Genomic DNA, 19549 nt, shown 5'->3' with positions numbered 1-19549 from the left:
TTTTCCTAAAATCTGGGTGCCTTTTTTTTTTTTAATTTAACCCTCTAAGTCATCCTGATTATGCTACCTCTAGGTCATTAGTTCTGAGTTTGTTTCATTATTTATGTCCTTATTCTGTTTGCTGGTCAAAAGTGGTCATGCCCAACTATGAAAACGTACAAGAATAGCCCTGAAAGCTGAACGCAGGGAAGACAATGAAAAGAAACAGCATAATATTTTGCCTTCAGGCTACCACAATAAAAACTGATGCTGGAATGGAATGCGGCCTCATCTCTAGTAAAAAACAGTACATGTTTCAATGGCATAAATTATTGTCAAGAATGTCTACCAGAGGCAAAAGTGGTATGAAAGGCAGAGGGATATAATTCGTCTGCAGACTACCCCTTATGTCTCAGCTCCATACACTCCCTCAGCATTTGGCAGAGATCACAGAGTTAGTATTATGGAAATGGTGGCCCGTCTCCATTTTGTTGGAGATCTATGGGATAGCCTCATAATGTTAGTAATGAGAATTCACCTAAGAAGTCTCTTGCAAAAAAAAAGTGTCTGACCTCTGAAATCCAAGGGTAAAGGAGATTGAGGAACTGGATGAAGTTTGTCTATGTAGTAGATGCTGTAGGCACCCCAGCCAGATTCCTTCACTAAGCTGGTGCAGTCATCCCCCAGCAGCTCTGAGGGTTGGCTGCTAAAAGATTCATAGTTGCACCCTTTTCCGGAAAACCTCCCTCAGGCAAAAGGAAGCCGCCTTGCCTGGGAAATAACACCATCCCTTTTCCCCTCAGACAGCCAGGGGGCAGCTAGTGGCCAAACACCGACTGACATTGGGGCAGAAAAGGACAACCACTTTGTCTCAACATGGAACCAACTGCGGTATAATTTGTGCTCCAGAGCTCCCCATGGGATCAAGCTGATGTTGGGCTCCAGCTAAGACCACATCCTTACTTAGCTTTTCTGTCCTGTCTGCCTGCCTCTCTCACTTCAGATCGCTCAGACTCTGCTTCTCCAAAACCCAGCCTAAGTCAGTAGGTATCTGAGACAAATGCTGAACCTCCACCCTGGGCACCACATCAGGCAGTGAACCAATCAGAATAAAGAGCCAAGAATTACAGTTAACAACGGACATCTCCAAGCCTGATGCATTTCATGAAAGGCTTGCCTACATCTTGTCTTGTGTTTCTTTGTTATTGGTCCAATGACATTTCAGTAGCTCATGTGCCCCAGGTATTTTAGAAGCTCCAATAGGCTTCTGATCCTCTGGGCAAAGCAGCATATGGTCTTTGACTCTCTTGGCCCGAGTGGCAGGCACTCACTCCCCTCAAGATAATGTAGCCTTCCAGAAATGCAGAAGCTTCAAATCACAGCTGGGCTGTGCCTGCCCCCAATTCTTGGGTAACTGGGTTCTATGAGGCCTTCCCTGAGCCTCGCATAGGAGTTCTAATAACACTACTCAAGCCCTGTATTTGCAGGACATGATATCCATTTCCTCCCCCCTCACCTTTGTACTACTAACGCTGCGTGAAAATTCCTGGGACTTTTCCTAGTGCCTTCTCTTTGTAGACTGTTTTCCAGGGGTTTTGGTTCTCAAACATTTGTTCAATAAGGTTTCATTGTAGAGAGACAAGCAATTAGTCACTATTTCATCTTTTAAGTAGTATTTGTGACGTAAATTTCTCCGCACAGTGTATATAGCCTTAGAATGGCCTTTCATCATCAGACCCAACTAATTTTGAATTTCTAGTATGTGACCTGGGACTTCTATGAATTAGCAGGTTAAGATTTCAGGAAGAATGTTTAATGTCCCTAAGAAGGGAAGTTTTTCAGATTATCAGTACCCCATTAATATATAAATAAAACACTTTATATGTGTGTGCGTGTGATATGTATCATGTCACACAATTTATAAATAAACTCCTAGGTGGCATTGCTAATTCACACATCCCAGAGCCTCCTCCCCTCCTTGCCTGCTTGTGCAACTGCTCCTACTGTGGCCTTCGTTGGATTGTCCTGGACCTCCACCACTGACTCCCCTACTTTCTCTCCATCTACAAGCCTCATCTCGCTTCACTTCCCTCCTAATCCAGTTTAGATTCCATCGTGTTTTTCAATGACATTCCAGCTAAAATTTAAACTCCCTTGTCCCTGACAGAGACACCTGACATGACTGGATCAACTGCTTTCTCCATGCTTGCAAAGAACACTGTTGGAGGAGAAAATGGGGCGGGCAGGTTCAAGATTTCAAAAAAAAAAAAAAAAAATGTTGTTCCTCGGCCTCCAATGGGCCCTTGACACCATCTAGCAACCTCGCTAGTTTCTGAGGTCAACCTCTGTCATGGTCTCTGTCACACCTAATTCAAATGTTCCCACTTACCCTGAATTCATGTTTTCATTCAACGAATATTTGTTGAACACCGATTTTATGCCCAGTCTGTTGCTTTATACTTCATAGAGGAATCAGAGGCCCTCAAAGGACAAGTCCCTTGACTTTTTTTTTCCAGTCCTTTAAATTGACCTTCTGTACCCAGCAGCATAGTCCCTTAACTATGAAGCCAAAGCTTCTCCCTCCAAAACAATATTCCCTTGTTAATAGATCATTCCTTTCTTTTGTTGCAATATGGTTGATGACTAAAATCCTAAATCTGTATTTGAACAAATCTTTAACTACATAAGGATAAGCAACAATCTGACAACCAATTTAATTTCATAAAAAGAAGAAAAACTTGACATATCAGACTTATATATCATTCTAAATCAGTGCTTTTATATCTATAATCAGACAACATTTAATGAAGTGAAAATTCTGCCGGCATGAAACTAGTCATAATAAAATTAGACTTGGTTTGCTCTTTCATGGAGAACATATTCCAGATGTTTAAGTGATTCAAAGAAAACCCACAGTATAATGGCTCCCTTCAATGTTTTCTCACTCACTGCGTCCAAACTAGAATAAAATCTAATGAAATTCTAGTCGTATTTAAATAGCACAGGATATTGTTCAGAGTTAACCGTACTTTTTTGACATTTCATACTCGGTGTTCAATAATATGAACATATATTTATATGTGTAATATTAAAAGCTCTAATGTTGGAAAGATAGTCAAACACAATGTGACATCCACTTAAATGACACAGGCCCCGTACTGAGTCTTTACATGGCATGGTGTCTTGTGATTCGGTGTTTAGGGACCCATACTTCTTACTCGGTACACTTCTAGGCATTGATAGTCTACAACAGCAGTGAGCCATCCTCAGGGGGTACGGAGCTGCCACAGGAACCTAGGCCAGATGCCAAAGTGGAGACTGACTCGGACACTCTCCCACTTCCTTTTTCTCTTCCTCTCTTCTATCTCCAGTTACCTTCTTTCCTCTGTTCTCATGGGCTTAGTGCCCTCATGATGATGTCTAGCTGGCTAAAGTTCTTCATTCTGCTCAGTCCCATCATGATATCCCCCAGCATGAAACTTCCCACCAAATGATCACTTTACCAACTGACCTTCTCCCCGCCCCCATCAAAGCTTCCTTTGATCCTAACAGAAGTGTAATCCAGATTAAACTAAACATATGCCTTCTGCCCCCCTTAGTTAATGATGGTACTAGTAATGGTAGCAGTGGTAGTCAAGGAGTGGTAGTAAACTTTATCATAGATTTCCTCTATTCCAGCTCAGAACCTAGAGTTCAACAGTTAATTGAAAAAGTCAGTTCAATCAGGGAATCATAAAAAAGTATGTCTTAAACATTTTATTCGATCTTAGTCAACCAGGATTTTAATGTTGTGTGAAGGTTTCTTCTTTAAGTGTAGGTTCACTGATTAGACTTCTCCATAAATCACACTGATGATGAAGACTTTGTGATTTCCAGTTCCGGTTTCTTTCATGTAGACAGAACCCATCAGGAAACATGAAAGTCATTCTGAATACAGAACCCTTCTAAATTTTTCAGATTATTTTCCTAATCTTTTACAGTTGCCTTGCCTACACCCAATTCAACAATATTTACTTCTCTTGTTCTTTTTAAAGCACCTTTCTAGAGGGTTTAACCTGGTTTTCATAGAAATAATAGCTTATTTTCTCTTAGACTTAAATTTCTTTGGTTTGTGAAATCTTTAATTAAATTATGTAATTGCAATACTAACTGGCAAAGACAGGTTTGAGACCATACCACAACCAACAACTCAACTAATGACAGCTGAAGGCCATGCATCCTGGCAGATAACTCTAACATTTTATTTAGAGGCTGTGAGAGGCCCCAGTCACTGTGTTTCACAGAGGCATGAAGACTGGCTAATCTGGTGAGTCTTAAGTAAAGACCAGTTAAGAGAACGTCTACTGTAATTGCTAGATGGCGGGGCGGGGCAGAACAGAAGCCACCAGATTCCATGATGGTGGGGAGAGATGGGGAGAAGGAGAGTGAATGTTCTGATTAATGATGTATACTGTACCCTAATTTTTTTTAAAGATTTTATTTATTTGAGAGAGAGAGAGCACAAGAGAGGGGAGGGTCAGAGGGAGAAGCAGACTCCCTGCTTAGCAGGCAGCCCGATGTGGGACTCGATCCTGGGATTCCAGGATCATGACCTGAGCCGAAGGCAGTCGCCCAACCAATTGAGCCACCCAGGTGCCCTGGACCCTAATTTTTAATCGCCTTCATCTTCCAAAACACCAATGGAGGATTAAAATCTATGTCTGGGACTTTGCAGGAAGGAAGTAAAAATCCAAATATTCCAATAAGAGGCATTTGAACACATACATGATGTAGTCCAAAGGGAGCTGAAACCTGCATGTGAGTGAGCCGGATACTCAATGGCTAAGAGGCATGCCGGTGAAGATGGATGATTAACAGACAGGGTTAGCCTGCAGTTTTGTTGGACTCTGCCTAGCTGCCGCACCATCTCTGCAATGCTTTCCTGTTTCTAGTTCCTACTCATATGATATTTATTTATGGTGCCTAGAAACAGATGTTACTATCCAGAAGAGAATGCCTCCATTTTGTAATGATTGCCCTTGTCCAGGTTTCTCCATTGACATTTAGGAAATCTGTTTTCTAGGGGCACCTGGGTGGCTCAGTCAGTTAAGCCACCAACTCTTGATTTTGGCTCAGGTCATGATCTCGGGGGTTGTGGGATGGAACCCCGCACAGGACTCTTCCCTCAGCAGGGAGTCAGCTTCAGGATCCCTCCCCCGACCCCACCACGCACCTTAGCGCATGCACACACACATGCTCTCTCTCAAATAAATGAATAAATCTTTAAAATAAATCTGTTTTCTAACCTTTTATTACACAAAACAAAGTGATTATGGATCATTTCCTTTTAGAGATATGAATTTACATTGATGGATTTTACCTCCTTCCATGGGATCCTTTTAATCTCTATATTTATTTATATGATAGTAATAATATTACTATCAATCCCTATAAAAACTTTCTCAGACTGATTCCTATGACATTCCACTGACATGAAGGTGAATAAAGATGAATACATCAGATAGTATTTTTTTGCATGTCTGTGGTCAGATAGAAAGATTTCTTCTGTTTTCCTTTATTTTTATTTTTTATTAATATATAATTCACAAACGATAAAATTCACCCTTCAGGGGCACCCAGCTGGCTCAGTTGGTGGAGCCTGTGACTCTTGACTTCAGGGTCATGAGGTTGGGCCCCATGTTGGGTGTACAGTTTACTTAATAAAAATTTTTTAAAATTCATTCTTTTGAAGTGTGCAATTCAGTGGTGTTTAGTATATTCATAAGGTTGTGCTACCATCACCACTGTCTCATTCCAGAACACTTTTATCACTCCCAAAAGATGCCCATGATTCTTTAATATAATATTCTTTTTTTTTTTAAGATTTTATTTATTTATTCATTCATTAGAGACAGAGAAAGAGAGGCAGAGGGAGAAGCAGGCTCCCAAGGAGCAGGGAGCCTGATGCGGGACTCGATCCCAGGACCCTGAGATCATGACCTGAGCCGAAGGCAGACGCTTAACCATCTGAGCCACCCAGGCGCCCTTTAATATAATATTCTTAATGCCCGTTTTTAAAAAACATTAAGTTCTATAGAGTGATTATCTTATATTACCTAAGAACTATATAAGAGTCTTATATTCCATACAATACCACATTTTAGTGGTGAGATATTCAGGTTGATTTGACAGGACTAATGCCATTCTTATTTAGAATGTACATACTGGCTCCTTTTCTTTGGAGTGGGAGGGAATTGGAGAGTTATAGATGAAGTCAGTGTAAGCAGTGGTTTTATCAACATAGTGAACCAGAGAAATAACACCTACCCAGATCAAGCAAGTCAAAGCAGCGCATATACCCAAGTAAGTGATGTTGTCCTTGTGCAAAGACATTACATTACACAAACTGTTCTCCTAAGTGAGGGAATTTGTCCCTTAGAAATTGCTCATTGAAACATTTGGACATCATGCATCATGTTAAAGAACCATAAATGTCATCTCAATAGGGTAGATATGATGCATGGTAATATCCTCCCCATATCTGCATAGGGTCCTTCTACTCACCAGATTGTCGTGATGCATTGCATCAGAGAATCCCATTCTCGTGCTTCAGAGACAGCTGAGAAGCCCCATGGGAGCCTTCCTAAGTCATTGCTACAAGGACTAAATTACCAGGAGACCAGGAAGTCATTCTTAGGGCTTGACAAAATACCCTAATCTCTAAATGAATCTACTTATTATGCAGTTGGTGTAAAGTATGAATGTAATATTTCATGATTGAGTATATCCTTTTATTGTAAAAAAAAAAAAAAAGGATCCATTTGTGGTTGTAAGATGAGTAGAATTCAGAATCTAGCAGTGTATTTTTTCTGTTACTTTGCCAATCCAGAATTACTTTGGAAAGGTATATAATATAATAGCTAAGAATATGTACTCTGGAGGCAAGCAACCCTGGCTATGTATCCCAGGTTCCTCAATTTTGACCCATTGAACCTTTGGCAAGATATAACCTCTGCAAGTTGTTTTCTCACATGTAAAATGAGAATTCTCCAACTACCAATCTCATGGGGTTATTTTGTAGGAATAAAATTATTATTATGTGGACAGAGCTCATCACAGGATTAGGCACCTAAGAAATGCTCTGTAAATATTAGTTATTATTATTCACCCATTCACAAATGTCCGTGGTTACAATACCACTGTAGTAGAGCAAACGTCACAAACACTGCACCCCAAACAGAACAAGATATCTTGTAGTTCCCATGTGTGTTTCTTTGCTTTAAATGTTCTCATTTTCCAACTCGCCCTTGACTATTTCACACAGGTGCTTCGAGGAGAAATTACACCTCTGAAAGAGAATGTCAGCTACGTCAATGACCTTGCTCGCCAACTCACTACGTTGGGCATTCAGCTGTCACCATATAACGTCAACATTCTGGAAGACCTGAACACCAGATGGAAGCTTCTGCAGGTAGGCACGTTATGAGCATTGCAGTTCCTTGTTACAACAAGAGAATATATGGATAAAGCTTGTTTGTAAGGAACAAGAAAAGTAGTTTCTTCATGTGATGTTCTGGATAATATTTCGTGAATGTAGGGTATTTTATATTATTTAGTAAGTTCCTATATAAGTGTTTTCAAACCTATTAGTAATAATTTTTGTAAACAGCTTAAAGTTAGACTTTCCTATATCTTGCAATAAATATGGAAAATAGTGCTGAATCATAATGGAAGGACTTATTTACTGTCATACAGTTACTTTGTACTATTATTGCTTGGATTCTTTAAACATCTTTACCTCTGGAATCCTAATTTAAACAACAGTCAATGGGAAGACATATTCTAAAATCTTTCTAAAAAGAACATCCTGGGCACCTGGGTGGCTCAGTTGGTTAAGTGTCTGCCTTCAGCTCAGTTCATAATCCCAGGGTCCTGGGATCAAGCCCCAAGCTGGGCTTCCTGCTCAGCGGGGAGCCGGCTTCTCCCTCTGCCACTGCCCCCACTCATGCTCGCTCACTCTCTCTCTCTCTCTCGCTCTCTCTCTCAAAAAATAAATAAATAATCTTTTTAAAAAATAATAAAAAATAAAAAGAACATCCTATCACAAACCTATATATGGAGGTTTTTCATAGCTTTGCATAATAAATATAGGGACCAGAAGCATGCTCAAGGTCACACTTACTAGCTGTGGGACCTTGGGCAAGTTATTTAACCCTTCTGTGCTTCGGTCTTTTATCTGAAGAAAATGTGGATATTAAATGCTTCTAAAATACCAGTCTATTATTAGAACAAGTAAGTCAAAAGATGTGGAAAAGTGCTTAGAACAGGACTAGTTACATAGTAAATGTTGTATAAATTCTAGCTCTTGGTGTTATTGCAGTTATAATGGTTATTATTATAGCATACAAGTTTTGGAATCAAACTGACTGAATGACCTTGAAGTTATTCATCCTCTCTGATTGTCCGTTCTCTCATCTCTAACATGCTTGCTGTAATAGTAAACAAACTAATTCATGTAGAGTTGTTAATACAGTACCTGGCTCATAATAAGAACTCAAAAAAGGTAATGTGTCTCTATGTTCCCCACATGAGGGACACTGTGTAAATACCCTCAAACCCTCAAACTGATTTTACTGTAGAATTAGAGAATTGTTTTGTCTCCCTCTCCAGTTTCATAGGATACAAACAGTATGCTTCTGAGGACAGAGAGGAAACTGAGTTTAAAAATATTTGTTTTCAGTGTTTTAATAGGGAAAAAATGATAAAGCAGATAACTTTTTGTATTGGCAGTCCATTTAGGGGTGCGATTGAAAGTCCTGTTGAAGAATTGCTAGATCTTTAATAAAAACAAGTTCCAAATTCAAGACCTCCTGAGATCTCCTATAATTTAATTCTTGTTGTGATGGATAGTTTTGAAATATCTGTATGATAGACTGGTATAAGTGGCATTGACTAAAGCAAAGCAATATAGTTAAGCAATTAAATGCCTTTCTATGTCTATTAGTTTCATAGTGGCTAAGTACTATTAAAACCTTATCAGCTTCATCCTTAGTATGTTTTTCACTTTAAGCATAAATAAGGAAAGTAATAAATGTCCAAGGAAAAGCAGTGGCCACATTTGTTCTCTTCAAGCACTCTTGAACAGTATCTTAAAATTTCTTTTAAAGAACCAAATGCTGGATGCCTGAGTGGCTCAGTCAGGTAAGCGGCTGCCTTCGGCTCAGGTCATGATCCCGGGGTCCTGGGATCGAGCCCTGCATCGGGCTCCGTGCTCAGCGGGGAGCCTGTCTCTCCCTCTGCTTCCGCTCCCCCTGCTTGTGCTCTCTCTCTCTCCCTCTCTGTCAAATAAATAAATAAAATCTTAAAAAACAAAAAAACAAAAAAACAAATGCTGCATTTGCTTTCCGAATGTTGTATGAGATTTGTGACCATGGCACATAAGCTTACAGATGAGGTCAAAGATTATGACTGATAAGGAAAGTTTTTAAAGATCAGTGCTAAACGAGCCATTATAGTCACATTCTTTATTTAGATGTAAAGTATGAGAAAATATTAATAGCTTAAGTTTTGCTCATTCCTTAAAATGAATAAGGACTTGGTTATAAATATAGGGAAGTACATGAAAGGAGCTGATGTAATAAAAAGAGGACTGGAGTGAATAATATTAGCCCTGACTTCAAACTGAAGCTCATTCTTTGACCATGTTATCTTGAAGAAACCTTTATCCTCCCTCAGCTTTAATTCCCTCATTTATAAAATGAGGCAATCCATTTGGTCTCAGGTCACAGCCAGCTCAATCCTATGATTCTGTATCTGGATATCTTGGTGGGGGGGAGGGGGTGTGGGGGAGAGATGCATATGACAAAATTTAGTTTAGAATCAATACAGTGGCTTCCTCTCTTCATGTTACAGACATGGCTCGTGGGGATTGTGTTTCTCCTTCTTTCATTTTAACTTTTAAATCCCTCATCCCAAGCCCACATATACACAGCTTTCTCATACTAAACAGCTCGATGAGTTCATGGTACATGCTCTTGTTGTGGCAAATTTCACATGTTGCTATTTTTGAACATGACCTTAAGGATATGCTTGAAAAGTGTTTTCAGCAGAAAGCTGATAAATCCAAGGTTTGGGGTTGCACATAACTGAGTCAAGTGGATTCCATTTGTTTTCTGTGACCATAATCGTAACCACTCTGCCATATTATAAATGGTAGTCCTTGTTCAGAAAGTGAACAATGCCAAGAAATGAGGCTCACATCAAATAACTTCATCCCCTTGGCAGAGCAAGTCATATGTCCTGTTGACAACATTTAACCATTAGAAGAATGTATCTGACTAAAGAGTCACCCAACTCCTGTGAAGGGAAGCTGGAGCCCATCACAGTGCTATGTCAGTTAGGACATCATGATACAAAATTAGTACAAATTCATCTCTGCTTCTTTGTCTACTAAGACAGAGAAAAATTAAAAAATAGAGAGTTGGAGTAGTGGGAAGGCGCATATACATCTAAGAAAACCTCTTAACTTGGGGCAAAATAGTGTAATAGAAGAAAGAGAGTTACATAGTACCAGGCTGTATCTACTTGATACCAGAATATCCTGGGTTTAATTAGACAATCCATTAATTTTTATTTTAAAAGAAAACCATGCTGGGTTTTTTAGCTGAGTGCAATATCAGTCAAAATGATAGAAACAGATAAACCATGTATATTTGACATCAACAGCGGAGTAAGACACAGTCACGATTTATCTGTACATAAAAATAGTGTATAGAGAGCTCTGAATTTATTTGGGATGCACAAATAGAAGTTTAGAGACATTGGTTTCCCTGTTTGAAACTCTGTAGGAATAAAATCCTATTTTCTGCCTCAGAGTGGACTCACTGGTTGGGATGTTTGTCCTAGACCACGTGACAACGTGTTTGGGGCAGAGGAAACCTATGCCCTTCCTTGTGAGGAGGAGTTTTCATGTGCATTCCCTTGTTTAATCCTCATAGCGTTATGATGATGCCTTACTATTACGTATTATCACTATTCCCTTTTACATGTAAGGAGACTGAGACTTAGACATAGAGTATGACACAGTCCCAGTCACAGTCAAGGTGTGAATCCTCTCTTCTGAACTACGACCCCCCTGCCCCTTTTGTTTCCTCTTATCAAAGTCCTGTTTAGTTTGGACTTCACAAAGTCATACTTGAAAGCTGGTTTGGGCCACATGGGTATGAAATACTTCACTCTTTTCCTGCTTCTCCCCTCTTTTGAGTGACTCTCAGGGATATTAACTTTGAAATCTCCTTTTTACAAACCAGTGGACTAATGAGCCCAGTTCAGTGTACCCCTTAAAAATCCCACATGTAGTTTGAAATATAAGATGTTAAAGCATTACATTCTTCGTTGTCTTTAGAACACAGCAACTGTACTAAAATCAACCAAAAGTGATTTTAATGAATTAGCTCTTAAAGTGGAACCAATGCTAACATTTGACCCGGTAGAAATGAGTATCAAAACCAAATGGGAAGAAAATTAAACTGATGATAAACTTCTAATGTTGAAGCAATGGGTACATGTTTAGTGACATAGTCATACTCTTTATTCACCAAGCACAAGTACTACAGAGAATATTCAACTCTAGGGAAGTACCGCTAGGGGATGTTCTAACCATTTCTCTGCATTACGAGTAAACCCATGAAGAGCAACAGAAGCTGCAAATACACTTTAATATAAAGAGTACGTGCTTTATTGACTGTGGAATGTCTGGAATGTAATCACTTGAAAAATATTGAATATGAAGACATTTCTAGGCCTGATATTCTTTAAATATGTTTAAGGACAGTATCATGAATTATGTACGTTTTTAAAGGTTTCCTAAGATTCTTCCAAAGTCATGCAGACAGTTACATTAACTCCATCTTCACAACGGTGTTAACTATCTGTCACAAGGATCTAGACCCTCATCTTCTGCACATCCCTGTGTACCTAGCAGGCGCCGTAATCATCCTATCTGGTCCAAGGACATAGTGACCAAAATCCCCTTTACTGCTTATGCCATCTTAGGAAAAATTTTATAGATGGGTTTTCTTTTAATACTTCCGTAATGGCTCACTCTTTCTCCATGTTATAAACAAAAAAATATGCTATTATGACACTAATACTATAAAAGTGGTACCTTTTCAGATCTCTGACTTACAAATTCTTCAATAATTCCTGACCAGGAGTTTGGTCTACATAATCAGACTAGTAAGATTGTGGAAGAACATGGGATCATATTTAGGTGGCCAACAGAAATATTTGCATGGCTTTGTTTTTTAAAAATTTAACAAGAGTTTTAATTGAAAAATTAAAAATTCCAGCAGAGCAGCTTATGATCTTTACTTTGGTGAGATAGGTTTTCAGAGCAGGCTTCTATCTATATATGTGTGTGTTTGTCCTTGTCATCATTGAGCACAGGATTTGATCCTTTAAATATGTTGACCGATTTTGAACATTTTCTTCATACTCTTTTTTTATTTTTAAGGATACTGTACTAAGCATTTGGCATTATGGGGTCCCTTCTAGACAGGGGGCCTAAGTGAGCTGTGCCATCTGCTCTTACAAATAATGTGGACCTGTTACTAACTGAGGGTAAGGAGAGGATATCTGACTTTTGTCCCTTTGGTTGGCCAAGGGTTGTTTCTACCAATGTCTTCTTAGCATGTTCTTTTTTGGCTATTTCTTGAACAATACCTAAAATGATTCTGCCTGTGGTTAGACCACAGAACCCAGGAGAAAATGATGAGACTGAGGCCGTTCTCAAAGGAAATGTGTTTTCCTCTATCAGTGGTTCTCAAATGGTCATAAGCATCAGAATCACCTAAACACTTACTAAATCACTGGGCCCCACTTCCAGAGTTTCTGATTCAGTAGGTCTGGGCTGGGGTTGGACATTCTGCCTTTCCAACCAGCTCCCAAGTGAGGCTGGTGCTGCTGATCCAGGGACCACACTCTGAGAACCATTGTCCTACATTAAGTATTTGCCAGGTACAGACAACTTTAAAAGATTTTTTAAAGTGTCTTCTGTAAGACACTTTGAGAAGTTTATGGTCACACTGTGGAAAATAAGCCTAACACCATGCAGAAAATTCTGTAGTAGAGGAGTGTTACAGTGCTACAGTAACCTGGAAACCTAAGCCCTTAACTTGTCTTCCAGGCAGAAAGAGGAGGGTGAAGGGAAACTTCTCGTAGATTCCTTTTAGTAGAATTGAGATATGTTGTAAGTGTCATATACATATCAGGTTTCAAAGACTCAGCACCAAAAATAAAATATTTTTATACTGGTTACGTGCTGAGGTGATAATATTTTTATGTATTTGGCTAAGTAAAAGATATCATTAGAATTAATTTCACCCATTTCTTTTTTATGATTATTCATACTTGGGTATTTTTCTTGAAGATGAACAAAGTTAGCCTGTTGCTTCAAGTAAAACAACCAACACTGTTTCTTTTTACTTTTTTTAATGTGTCTGCTAGAAAATTTAAAATGACATATGCAGCTCGCATTATATTTCTATTGGATAGTACTGGTCAAGAACAAAAATCTAGCATAGATAAGATTCAGCTACAGAGCTTGTTAAAACACCCTTACCACTACCCTCACCCCCCGCCCCAAGATTTAGTAGTTATTGGGTGAAGCCTGCGATTCTGTCTTTCTATCGAGGTCCTGGGAGAAGCTGGTGAGATTTAAGTAGTACTTCCATCGAGTAGGGATCCTCTAATTCTTGGAAGGTTAATAAGGGATCCACGGGCTTGAAAAGATTGGACTCCACTAACCAAAAATATTGTAGTGCTGTAGGAAAAACTACCCTAACACGTTCTAAACTGTAAGTAAAAAGACTTAAACTACAATGCTGAGTTCAATGCGTCCCCTGGCAGGAGTTTTTAAAAAGCTGAAAGTGAAGGAAATGAGAAGAACAAAGAGGAAAGAATGTGTTTGTTTTAGAGAAGGTTAGGTCACAGAAGGATTTGTTGACATTAGGAATAGAATGACCCATGAAAAAAAGGACAATTAAGTTCTAAGAAAACGTCTTTTCAGTGAGAACACTCATTTATGCTTAGCCTCGTCTCTGTTAAAAAAATAAAAAGGAAGTGCACAAATCCCTTTAAAGACTTGAAGGAATGAGGAATGCGTGCATCTCAAAAGTCCAGGATAGCTCAGGGCTTTAGAACATACTGAGGTCAACGCATACTGTCAACCTTCTGGACATTTACCTCGGTCAGTGTGGCTTCCAGTGTTTCTACAGCTAATGATACTTTATTCGAGAAGAATGGTACTGAAATTGCCTAGGGAACCTTGAAAGTAACATGATGCAGAGGTTCCAGAGTCCGGCCTCCGCACTCCAAAGAACAGTCTAGTTTTCAAGGGCATTCTCTATTGTGAAAAAAAAAAAGAAAGAAAAGAAAAAGGTCATTGCGATGTGTGGGACTAGACGGAGAAACGTGAATGATCTAGGAAGTGTGACCAAAAAAATTATATGGGGTACAAAATGAAGCCAGTGGAAGTCACAGAAATATTTATTGGTTGAAGAGAATGCAAGGCATATTAATTTTTCAGGGCTTTTATAAAGTGAACCCAAACCTTCATGAAGTTAAGTTATCTGATTGCTTGATCTTTGTGTACTCCTTAATTCCTGATTTGTTTGCATTGGAAGCTATTTTTGCTAGTTGTGAAGCTAGCTAATGTGGTAATCCATATAACTATTTTGTGGTTTTAAAACATGTCACACGTCCCTGTCAAATGTGTTTAAACAGCAGCAAAATTTATGGATGTCCGCATTTCTTTTATTTTCTTGGTGTCGCTCCTTCCTTTTCAGCAACATGCACGCAATCGAGAGTATTTAAAACTGCCATTACGCTCACGCTTTTCCTGTCCCTTCTTTCTTCTTTTGCAACTGACATTTGCCCTTCCCTCCGATTTTTCCCTGCTCTACTCTTTATTTCTTTTAAGGGTCCTTGGCTCTGCAGCCAGACCTCCATCATCCAAGGCAGGCTGCCTCCGCCCTGCCCTTGCTTGGGGCACTTGTTTGCCCTGGCTGTCGGCCTCTTTGCCTTTCCCACTGCCCTTGGGCGTGTGACACTCCCCAGCAGCTGCTCACATTTCCCAGGCTACGTCATGCACAGCATTCAAAGGGCTGCTCTTCCCACATTTCCACCCGAGGACTCCCCCTCTCCTCCTGCCCTGCGCATTCCTCTAGAAATAACCCCCTTTCAGACCCTATGAAAGGCTGAATGTTAAAGCCTACTCCACAAGTAACTCCATAAGAAACTGGCTTATGAAATTCAGAAATGCTGAGTTTAAAGGTCAGTGCCACAGAGTGAATTCTAAATTACTGTAGTTTATCTTAGTGTTTCTTTATTTTAACCAGTTCTTTAAGGTCCTTCAAATAATTGTCATCGGATGTAAGTTCTCGCCTCAATTAACATATTCATTAATTTCAAAGGTGGATATGTAGATGAAAAATATAATAAATTAGAAATTGATGCTGCTTTTAGAAATATTCTTTCTACAACAGGGCCCTACTTTATTTGGCCAACAATATAGATTTGAGAAGAGTTGATTTTAGTGAGAATTATGCTTTACTGAAATTAATAATGTGCACTCATGTGGCTCTTACTGCATGCCATTCACTTTTCTAAGCCCTTTTACATGTACTAACACTTGTGAGCCTCGCAGTCACCCTAGGAAGTAGATTCTATTTTTATCCTCATTTTACAGATGAGGAAAATGAGGAACCACGAGGTTAGGCGGCCTGAGTTCACGTAGCTGGTGAGAGAGTCGAGATTTGAACCCAGGCAATCTGGCTGGAGAATCTGTCAGAACTATCAACTATACAGTACCTCCTCTCTGATAGAGAGACTGACATGACAGTACTTCCTCTGCATTTACAATGCAGCCCTCTCAACAACAAACACAGCTTCCCCCTCACATTTATTAATTTGTCAGGAATCACCTACATCAAGAGTTTTAGGAAATACGGATTTAAAGTAGGATGACTATATGGATCTCAGACCACGGTCTCAGGAATAGATTGTTTAACACAGAAACTGAATCATTCAGAGATTAAAAATGAGAATCTCTCGGGGCACCTGGGGGCTCAGTTGGTTGAGCATCCAGCTCTTGATTTCAGCTCAGGTCATGATCTCAGGGTCATGGGATCGAGCCCCGTGTTGGGTTCCTCGCCCCCAGGATTCTCTCTCTCCCTCTCTCTCTGCCCCCCACCTCTCTCTCTCTCTCTCAGAGACAGAGAGAAAAAATCTCTCATCTATAGTACCAGGAAGATTTAATCACCAAACTCTTCCTGAAGTGAGCAGAAATACTCCTTCATTAAATAAATATTTTCCATTCAATAAATATTTTTCTGCCATCTACCCTCTGCCAGATGCTGTGTTAGATAATAGGCATACAGTTGTGGAAAAACCAGATACTGTCTCCACCCTCATGGCGATTACAGTTTCTTGGGAAGATACTCATTAATAAAGAAAAATGTCTCATATAATAATTACAAATAGTGGTAGGTGTCATGAGAGAAAAATGCAGGGCATATAGTGAAGACCTGTGTGTGTGTGTGTGTGTGTGTGTGTGTGTGTGTGTTGCCGTGAGGGTGGGAGTTAGGGAAGGCTGATCAGGAAGACTTCCCAGAGAAAGTGGCCTTTCAGCCAAAGCCTAAAGGATGAAGACAAGTTAACTAAGTGGCTTTTCTATTCATCTGTAGCTTTTATTTTAAATGGCCTGGAGCTTGTGACTAACTATAAACAGAGTAGTAAAATTCTACTGTGCAAATTTAATAACTAGGAATCATTTGAAGTAATGGACTGCAGAGTTAACATATAATTAAGTCACATTGGAAGATTTCTTATCACTCTGTATCACAGAGAGCATCCTGTTTGAATTCTTCACAGCACTTATGAAAATTTGTAGTTATGTGTGTTTGTTGACTTATTTATTGAAAGTCCGTCTCCCGCACCTGAGGGGCAGCCCAATGCGGGCAGAGCGCTAAACACCGTGTCTACTGAAACTTGGCAGTGTCTTTACATAGTAGGCATTCAATAAATATTCCTCGAATTGCTGAATGCATGAAATGAAGCAAAAATATTATTAAAAACTATAAAATAAATGGAAACTTATACCACAGGGTTAAAATTAGGAAATGAAACAATCATTTCTGGATAAACAGTATTCATGCCTAGATCTGTGGATTCATAAAGTTAACCAACGCTTAAATAATTTTCCAAAGATTCCAAAAAGAAAAGTAATTGACCAAAAATTAAATATTTATCTTTTACTTTATGGTGAGCCAGATTCACTCGTAACCTAGACTTTTATCAGCAATTAATGATCAGTATGCTCTGAACAACAAGGAATATACTTAATGTCACCTTTGGAGGAAAATGAGATAAAATAGCTTCCCTTTCTCCCCCACTTTTTTATGGAGGTATAATTAACATATAACATTATATTCAAGTATACAGCATAATGATTTGGTATTTGTATATATTGTGAAATAATTACCACAATAAGTCTAGTTAACATCCATCACTATACCTAGTTACAATTGTTTGTTCTTACAAGAATTTTTAAGATCTACTCTTTTGACAAGTTTCAAAAATATAATATACTATTATTAACTATAGTCACCACACCGTGTATTACATCCTCATGACTTATTTTTTTCATAACTGGAAGTTTGTACCTTTTGACCCCCTTCACCTTCACCCATTTCACACACACACCCCACCTCCCACCTTTGGTAGCTACTGGTCTGTTTTCTGTATCTATAAGCTTGTTTTCTTTTTAGATTCTACATATGAGATCATATCATATTTGTCTTTCTCTGTCTGACTTACTTCACTTAGCATAGTGCCCTCAAGGTTCATCCATGTTGTCACAAATGACAAGATTTCATTCTTTTTATGGCTGAATAATATTCCATTGTATATATACCATTTCTTTATCCATTCATCTGTCGGTAGACACTTAGGTTGTTTCCATGTCTTGGCCGTTGTAGGTAATGCTGCAGTGAACATGGGGGTATGTATATCTTTCTGAATTAGTGTTTTTGTACCTTCCCTTTCTGATAACAGCTTTCTTGAGGTATAATTAACACATCCATATTTAAAACATACAAATTGGTAAGTTTGATAAATGTATATACCTGAGAAACCATTACGACATTCAAAATAGTGAATATATCCATACCCCCAAAAGTTTCTTCATGGCCCTTGGTAATCTCTCCCTCCCACCCCTCCACTGCCTCCAAGCAACCACTGATCTACTTTCTATTAATGTAGATGAATTTGCATTTTCTAGTTTTATATAAATGGGATGTATAGTCTTTTTGGTCTCATTTCTTTCAGTCACCATAATTATCTTGAGATTCATCCATAGTTTATCCCTGTTTGTTGCTGAGCAGTATTCCATTTTATGGAAACTCAAATTTGTTTATTCATTCACCCTTCAATGGACTTTTGGGTTGTTTCCAGTGTGGGACTCTCTGCTGCTATGAACATCCATGTACAAGTCTTTGAATGGACTTTGTTTTCATTTCTCTTGAGGAAATGCTTGGGAGAGGGACAGGTAGATTTTGTGGTAGGCATGTGCTTCACTTACTAAGAAAATGCCAGACTATTTTCCAAACATTTGGTAATGTGACCATTTTACATTCCCACCAGCAGTGTATGAGAGTTCCAGTTCCTTCGTAGCCTCTCTAAAATTTGACTGTGGTCAATTTTTAAAATTTAGCCATTTAAATAGCTACGTGGTGGTATCTCATTGTGGTTCAATTTGTGTTTCCCTAATGGCTAATGATGCAGCCATTCCAGCTTTCTTCTGATTGCTGCTGGCATGGTAGAACTTTTCTCATCCTTTTATTTTTAGCATATTTGCATCTTTGTATCAAATGTACATTTCTTATAGTCAGCATATAATTGGATTTTGCTTTTTTCAAATCCAATCTGACTTCTTTTAATTGGGGGATATTTGGACTGTTTATATTTAATGTGATTATTGATATGGTTAGGTATAAATCTATCATCATGCTATTTGTTTTTGCTTCATCCCATCTGTTCTTTGTTTGCTTGTTCCTCTTTTTCTGTATTCCTTTAGATTAATAGGAATTAATGAATTCATTTTATCTTTTATGTTGGCATATTAGCTATAACTCTTTGTTTTATTTCAGTGGTTGTGTTATGGTTTATGGTACATATACATCTTTATCATAGTGTACCTTCAAGTGGTTTTAGACCACTTCACATATGGTATAAGAACCTTTCAATAACGGATTTCCAGTTCTCCCTTTCCAAACTGTGTGCTATCCTTCGGGGTCTTTTAAGATTAGGTGGGACTAGACTGACAGTATAGGGCTAATTAGTGAGGCAAGACCCTTCCGTGTGCTCTACCCAAGACCCTGTGAGTCTTGATGTTTCCAGGATGACTTGTAAGGAACAGGCACTCCTTCCTGCCGTATGAGTGCTGGACCCTATTATCTCTGATCCCTCTTGGTGATTTTTAACCACACACGTGCTAATCACTACTCAACTGAATACTTGAGGGAAACCCTCT

At 38.9% G+C, this 19549-nt stretch overlaps 1 protein-coding gene across 10 annotated transcripts in view; it reads left to right on the top strand.

Annotated features, from left to right (window-relative positions):
* Positions 1 to 19549, top strand: part of DMD (dystrophin) — a 2113108-nt gene that overhangs the window by 1796909 nt on the left and 296650 nt on the right. For all 10 annotated transcript variants that reach the window (XM_064573900.1, XM_064573902.1, XM_064573903.1 and 7 more), the window contains one exon: positions 7283 to 7429. In XM_064573900.1, the coding sequence (XP_064429970.1) occupies positions 7283 to 7429 (147 nt within the window). The remainder of the gene's footprint in view (positions 1 to 7282; positions 7430 to 19549) is intronic.

The sequence above is a fragment of the Mirounga angustirostris genome, unplaced genomic scaffold (assembly GCF_029215605.1).
Source record: "Mirounga angustirostris isolate CCGP_5_RB_7025 unplaced genomic scaffold, mMirAng1.0.hap1 SCAF_11, whole genome shotgun sequence".
Taxonomy (NCBI): Eukaryota; Metazoa; Chordata; class Mammalia; order Carnivora; family Phocidae; genus Mirounga; species Mirounga angustirostris.
The sequence above is the reverse complement of the archived record's forward strand: the minus strand, read 5'-3'. Positions and strand labels throughout refer to the sequence as shown.